Below are 7,588 nucleotides of genomic sequence, written 5' to 3'. Positions count from 1 at the left end.
CTGGGGGATTCAAATCCTGATCTTCCGCATTGTAATCAGGTTCTTTACTGTGTGAGCCACCAGGGAAGCCCATCCTTGTAGGGTGTGCGTGTGTGTGTGTTCAGTCACTTCAGTCATGTCTGACTCTTTGGGACCTTAGGACTGTAACCCACCAGGCTCCTCTGTCCATGGGATTCTCCAGGCAAGAATACTGGAGTGGGTTGCCATGCCCTCCTCCAGGGGATCTTCCCAGCCCTGGGATTGAACTTTCATCTGCTTCCATCTCCTGCACTGCAGGCAGATTCTTTACCCACTGAGCCACCAGGGAAGCCCCTTTGTAGCATATTTTATGCCTGATGGTCTGTATACTCTTAATCCCTTACCTCTATATTGCCCCTCTACCCCCTCCACTGGTAATCACTATTTTGTTCTCTATATCTGGGACTCTGCCTCTTTTTTGGTATATTTACTAGCAGGTTGTCGTTTTTTAGCTCTGTGAAACATTTCTATGGGGCAGATTCCTGAAGGGGCATTTACTGATATCAGGGAACCACAGGACAGACTTATCAGTCCTAATTCCAGTTATTTGTTCAAATGTAAACTTGGCCATGATCCCACCATATTGCATTTAGCTATCCCTCTCCTTAGGCTCCTCTGGTCTCTGATCTTTCTGGTTTTTTTCTTGTCCTTCAGGGTTTTTTCTTGCTTTTTATGACCATGACACCTTTGAAGAGGACCGGTGGGGCATTTGGTAGAATGTCCCTCCATCTGGGTTCAGGTGCTGTTTTCTCGTGGTTAGATTGGGGTTCACAAAGGTGTCTGTGAGAAAGTGCATGATACTGCATGACTTACTCCTGGTGACGCTCGTCTGAAGCATGTGACCCTCACCTGGACCACGTAGTTCAGGGGCTGTCTGCCAGCTGTTTCTGCTCCACTATCGAGTTACCATTTCTCACTTTCCCTTCTTTGGAATTGAGTCCCTGAATCCAGCCCACTCTCAGGGTTGGGGTGAGGGGGTGGAATTAAGCTCCACTTTCTGGAAGAGAGACCATCCCCAGATAGGATTTCATCAACCAGTGTCAAGAGACTAAGTTCGACTTTTGGCAGCAAGTTCTACAAAACCCTCTCAGGAAAGCTGGCTTGTCCCTAGCTTGCAGGGTAAGCCTTACAGATCCAGCCAGGCCAAGCTTTGCAGATTTCGGGGACATCAAAGAAGAGCCAAATTCACCAAAAGGCATAGATATAGCAGGTGAAGCTCGGGCTCGTATCTTCAGTTAGCAAAGGATAGAGGCTTTTGGAAGTCCACTCTGAGATTCCTTATGGAAACTTCCAGTAAAGCAAGCTGAACTCTTGCTGTACCCATGTAAAATAATCAGGGCAAATTCGATGAGACCTGGCAAGGAAGGTCTTTCTTTGAGATTATTTTTAACAAAAGGGACAGCTCAGATATTATTTAGTCATAAAAAAACAGAAGCAAATCTTGCTATCTGTGGCACCGTGGATGAAGCTGGTAGGTGTCATGCTAAGAGAAATTAGCCAGACAGAGAACGATTAAAATCTGCATGATTTCACTTATGTGTGGAAGTTAAAATAGCCCAACTCACAGAAACAGAAGAATGCCGGTTTTCAGGAGCTAGGGGATGGGGTGAGGAATGGGGTGACGTTGGTCAAAGGGTACAAACTTTTACCATAAGCCCTGAGGATCCAAGGCACAGCATGGTGACTATAGTTAGAGTGCTGTATTGTCACATGTGAAAGTTGCTAAGCAAGTACGTTTTAAGCATTCTAACCACACACACCAACTGCAGATCATGCAGGACTGTATTTATTGGGGGGAAAAATCTGTGTAGGGTGTTTCCCTGGTGGTCCAGTGATTAAGAGTCCGCCTTGCAGTGTATGGACACTGATTCCATCTCTGGTCTATTACGATCCCACATGCTGAGCAGCCACTACGCCCTTGCGCCACAACGACAAGCCTGTGCTCTAGAGTCTGTGAGCCGCCATGAAGCCTGAACGCCCTCAAGCCTGTGCGCGGCAACAGGAGAAGCCGCTGCAATGAGAGGCCCATGGACTGCAGTGAAGAGTAGACCCCAGCTCGCCGCAACTAGAGGAAGCCTGCACGCAGCAACAAAGATCCAGCTTAGCCAAAAATAAATAAATAAAATTATTTTACAAAATCTGTGTAGAAGTGGATCTATGCAGTTCAAGCCTGTGTTGTTCAAGGGTCAACTGTATTAAGATTATAAAAACATCATAAAACTGGGCGCAAAAAAAGGGAAAGCTGATCATTTCTCTGCCCCTGTGAGTCAGTTTGCCCAATCATTTCAATATTCCTGATCTATAAACCTGTTTGTTCTTTGACTATCTGACCAGCTGCCCCTCATAAATCATGAAATAGAGAAAATCTTTAACATGCAATCATTTTACACCAGCGTGAGAACCATGACTTGTTCCCCTTCTTTGAAAGTTATCCTGTAACATGGCCTGTTGTTCTTAGATGCCTCAGCCTGGCACTCTAACTCCAGATCTTGCTGCTGTCTGGGTCTTTTCACACTTGTTCCCCTTCCCTGGAACTCCATGACTTCTCCCCAGTAAACATATTCTTTCAAACTCCCCAGACAAGGTCACTGCCCCACTTGTGGCCTTGCATGACTCCAGTTACCACCTTCTGGCTTAACCCATAACACCTAGTGTGGGGCAGCGAAAAAGAGTAGCTAGGGATGTGTGTTGATGTAACAGATATATTTTTTGCCTAATGAACTCCTAGTCACCCTTCAAAACCCCAGCCCTAATGTCCCTCCTTCCTATGAAGAACCTTCATTTCTCCTCTGGGCTCCTCTAGTACTGGTGCCTCCCACTCTGGCCCATCCTTGCCCCATGGGACTAGGGCTATCTGTCTGGCTCTTCATCCCCAGGACAGGGAGGTTCTCAGGGGTCCCAGCATTGTGCATATCTGGAAAAAGGAGATTTGCTGAATCACAAAATCCAAAAGTGTTTATTAAGTGAGTTTTGACGTAGCACCATTCACAGTGAGACAAGATTCTTGATCCTGGGGCAGAATTTTGAGTCTGGGCTTCATAGAATAGGTAGAAGTAGTGGCTTTGCTGAGTCAGGGATCAAAAAACAAGGACAGGTGTGATTTCGTTCTTCTTGCACCAGCTCCCTCCCAGGACACTGGTTGTCAGTCACTTGAAGTGGACTTCCTTGGACAGCTCAGCTGTGAGTTGGCAGACATCTGGCTTCTGGCCCTGGAGAAGGTGGCCGTGAGTTGGGGTCCTGAAAGGAGACCCTACCCTACCCCCACTAGCCAGATCCCTCCATTCCCTGCCTGGCTTACCTGGTACAACCGGCAGACAAGGTGTAGGAGATGTTCCTCATCTTTCATGTGTTCCTGAACAAGCAAGACAGGGGGTTAAAAGTTCCACTGGCTCCCAGTCTGGCCCTTGCCTCCTGCCTCCCAGATCAATGTACATGCCCATCAGCCCAGTCCCTGCCAGGGGGCCCCAAGAGTTCTTACCCCATTGACGACGACCCAGGGCACGTATTTGTGGGGTGGCCGCAGAGCGTCCGTGAGCTGAGCGTTGATGTGCAAGAGCTGCATGCCACGGTTCCCCGTAGCACACTCCATGATGGAATCCGCGGACACCTTTGGCGCATAGATCTGCAGGCACTGAGGGCAGATGGGGAGCTGATCAGCAGGGGCATTGCCTCAGCTTCCTCCCTGCTATCTCCCCAACGGTCCTCCTTCTAGCAACCCCCACGCCCTCAAGCCCAGTTTCTGCCTCCTCACTTACGACTGTGGTTTCCAGGGATGCAGCAAGGCTCCTAAACAGCAAGTGCTTAACACATGCCTGAGTGGAGGCCCCAGGGCAGGGGCTCAGGCTGCCTCCAAGAAGACCAGACCTGCAGCCCCACCCCTGCAGTGTTTTATTTTCCCCAGAGCATCCGTAGTCGCTGTTCCCTCTGCCGGGAACACTTTTCCTCCTCCTTCCTCTGAGTCTCCTGAGTGTTCCCTCCTCCTTTGCACACCCCCAGCCACACTATGACTCTGCAGGGCTTGGAGGTGTCTCAGGGAGGCTTCAGGTCTCTTGGGTGGCCCAGATGCTTGATGAATAAACAAACAATCAGGGCAGATGAGTCACCCTTTTGGGAGTTCTTTTTCATAATCCTCCAGGGAGGGAGGTGGGCCAGATGTGTCATCTCCATACCCCAGAGAAGGATCACTGTCTGTATCCTTGTATATTCCTGTTCAACCAAGCCCAGCTCAGAGGCACCTCGTCCAGGAAGCCCTCCTTGATCTATCAGGCAGGCCCGCAGAAGATCTTGGTTCTCTCCATTCAGAGACTGAATCTTTGAGAAAGGAGGCTGTATTCCTGGGACTGCACAGTGAGTGGCAGTTGGGGCCAGGACTTGAGCTTGGGTCTGTCTGGATGCAGGGAGGCCAGGGCCCCCCAACCCAGGCTGAATGAGGGGTGCTACTCACCGGCTTCAGGTTTTGCTCCATGTCATCCATTTCCTCTAGGCAGACAATGGTCAGGAAGGCTACTTTCTGCTCCAGCTGGTCCAGCAGGCAGGCCTGGGGGTGGAAGCGGGCAGGCAAGGATGTGAATGGCTCAGAGCACCCTCCACCCCAAGGACCACCCCAGGAATAATCACGAGGTGTCCACCAATCAAGTGGAGAACAAAGACATGATTAAATGGAGGCACAGAGGCAAGGGACAGAGCTGTCTGCAATCCCTTCTGAGTCACGATTTCACCTTCCTTATCAGGGCAGTCGCCCCAGCCTCTGTGCCCCTCCCTTGGGAACTGGGGGAGAAGGGAGCTGCTCACCTCCACTTTGTTAAGCAGGCACTCCCGCTCGCCATGCTGGCATGTGAACTCCCACTTGCCACTGACGTTTCTTTCCTGAAAAACAAGAGAGGTGAGTGCTGGCTGGCCCCTCCCCCAGACCTCCTTCCTGTGGCCACGTGCCTCCCTTTTGGTCCCCAGGCACCTGAGCGTTCCCATAAGGCACCAAGGTGACGTTGAGGATTTCCAACACCATCAGCCACGTCGGGAAGAGCTCTCGGATCAGGAATTCCCGGCAGCCAGGGCACAGCGCCTCATAGTAGAGGCTCACGTTGACCAGTGGAACATCAGGCTTCTGGGGCGATGCCTGCAGGCACAGCTCACCGACCTGCACAGGAGAAAGGGGTGTGAGTCAAGTTAAACCCTCTCGGAGGAAGGAAGCTGCAGACAGTAGGTGTTCTATCTCACACTCCTTCCCCACCTTGCCAGGTGGGAGTCTGATGCTGAGGCTTCACCGAAAGCCTAAATCTTCCTAAATATCAGTCAAATTGCAAGATGGATGTGACACAGATTTGCAAACAGTAGGCAGTTAATGGAGGCACAAGACTTGCTTTCCTCCAGAGATGAAACTTCTTACCCAGGGGGAGACAGGGTGGAAGAATTCATGGCCTTCACCCGCCTGGGTCACTGCGGGTCAGCCCTGACTTCCGGTGGTGTGTATCACCACCGCCTGCTCCTTTGTGGCCACTTCATCCCCTCGAGCCATGGCCCCGGGCTGAGCAAGGCCCTACACCTCACTGACTCCTTATTTACTCTTCCTCTCCACCAGCCCACTGAACTCCTCCCAAGGCTACTGCAGAGGCGGCGCCTAATAGGTGCTGACTTCCGGCTCCAGCTGAGGGGTGCGGGCGGCCGAGTCTGTGAGCAAGTGGTTTAGCCTCCGGGGCATCTGTTTACTCCGGACCACAAAAACGCGCGCTCTTCCCGGAACGAAACGCACCCTCGATGAATGCCCGTGGCCAGGGGCCGGCAGCTCAGCTAGTCTGGGCTTCCTTCCCCTGGCCTAAAAGAGGAGACTCTGATTCTCGCTCCAGATGTACACAGTTGGTGCTCAGTGCACCTTGGGGGGAGGAGGGAGTTGCGGGAGGATGGGGTGGGGGACAGCTGAGGGACTCGGACTCCAGATAGGAAAGAGAAAGGGAAAAGAAAGTATGGCCAAAGTGCCGGATTGAAGGGTGGGGTTGGGGAGGGGCTCGCCACTCCCCTCCCCCCCGTGTAGCATCCTCTCCGGACCCCGGTGGTCCCCGTCGAAGTCGGCGGGGTGGTGAGAGGAGAGGAGTGGCCGGCCCCCGACCTGGGCGCGGGTCCCGGCTGGCCCGCCCGCCGCGTCGCCGACGCTACCTGGCAGGGGGCCGCCCCCTCGGGGAGTGCTTCCAGCAAGGACCACCGCGTTGCGGCGGGGACCTCCAGCGGCAGCAGCAGCAGCAACACGAACAGGAGAGGCGACGAGGCCATCACAGCGGCGGCGAACACGCGACGGCGGGGAGCCGTGGCCCCGGGAAGAAGCCGCCTTTAACTCGGCGGTGGCCCGGCCCCCAGGCGGAACCCGCCTCCCGGTGCCCACGCCCTTCGGGGGCCCGGGCTGGTGCCTCTGGGTATCTCTACTTTTCTCTCTGGGTCTTTCTTCCCATCCCAACCCCACCCCAGCCCCATTCTCCCCGCCAGGTGCTGGGCCCCCCAGTTACCTGAACAACGCGCTGCCCTTCCGTCTCCCCCAACCCTTCCCCGCAATCAGCCCGGCCCAGCCCTGTGAAGCTGAGGCTGAGCACCTCGAGCAGAGGTGAGGTGGGGGCTTAGAGACAGAGAAACAGAGAGATCGAGAGATAGGAGGTCTCTATGCGTCCACGGATTCCTCGAGGGGCCGTTAGAGCAGCCCTGCCCCGCCCCCACCCCGGACCTAGCCCATGGAGCCAACTCTCCGACCTCCCTACCCTGTGTTCCCACGGGAGGTGATCCCTTGCCCCGGCGTGGGCAGCCAGGCCCCCTCTCCTAGCTTGGCCCATACCCCTCCTCATTCCCAAGCTTCACCCCTCCCCCTCTCAGGCTCCCCCCGCAACCCGGACAGCGTGGTCGCGTGGGGCTGACTCAGGCTTGACCACAGCAGGGCCAGAAAGCAGAAGCCAGTGCTGGGAGGGGCACCTCACTTCCCTCGGCACCCCCATCCCTGGCTGGAGGGTGGGAAGAGAAAGCTGGTCTTCCTTCTTGCCGCTCTCCCAGGCTTGAGGAGGGGTGCACCCCTGCCCTCTGCCAGCTCCTTTGGTAGAAGAGAAGCCTGGGTTGGAGCAGTCATTACCTGAAGCCTGTGTGATGTATTAATACATGGGATGTGGGAGTGGCCCTGTAGGACCCAAATCCAGGGGAATCAGGCAGACCCAGGTTTGCTCCAGGACTGTGCTGGACACCTCAGGTGATGAAGCCCCAACTTCTCCTTCTATAAAGTAGGAGAAGTGAGGTTTAGGGACTAAAGCTATCATGAAGGGCTCGGAACAGAGAGAATTGCCCCAGGCTGGGGGTAGGGTGGGAGGTATTTGCAGGACGGCAGACTGGGCAGAGAGAATAACCTAGATAAAGGCTTGGAGGCTAGGAGTGTTGGGGAAGGAACCAACACATTCAGACTTTGCATGGCAAAGATTTGGGCCCCACGGGAGGAAACGCTCCCCACCCTTGCCGGGAAATCAGTCTAGCCCCCAGCTCCACAGCCCAGGTCCCCCTCCAGTTCTGGGGAAACCCCAGCCCACATGGCTACATGCATAGCAGCAGG

At 54.1% G+C, this 7,588-nt stretch overlaps 1 protein-coding gene across 1 annotated transcript; it reads right to left on the bottom strand.

Moving 5' to 3' along the window:
* Positions 1–2,946: 2,946 nt before the first annotated feature.
* Positions 2,947–6,352, bottom strand: IFI30 (IFI30 lysosomal thiol reductase). The gene is made up of 7 exons (XM_070373318.1): positions 6,169–6,352; positions 4,973–5,155; positions 4,810–4,884; positions 4,463–4,555; positions 3,497–3,649; positions 3,317–3,370; positions 2,947–3,227 (listed from the first exon to the last, which is right to left on the bottom strand). Exons 1-7 carry the CDS (start codon positions 6,280–6,282, stop codon positions 3,165–3,167), a joined length of 735 nt encoding a protein of 244 aa, XP_070229419.1. The 5' UTR covers positions 6,283–6,352; the 3' UTR covers positions 2,947–3,164.
* Positions 6,353–7,588: the final 1,236 nt, after the last annotated feature.

This window comes from Bos mutus, chromosome 7 (assembly GCF_027580195.1).
Source record: "Bos mutus isolate GX-2022 chromosome 7, NWIPB_WYAK_1.1, whole genome shotgun sequence".
Taxonomy (NCBI): Eukaryota; Metazoa; Chordata; class Mammalia; order Artiodactyla; family Bovidae; genus Bos; species Bos mutus.
Note: the sequence above shows the minus strand (reverse complement) of the source record. Positions and strands in the feature narration are given on the sequence as shown.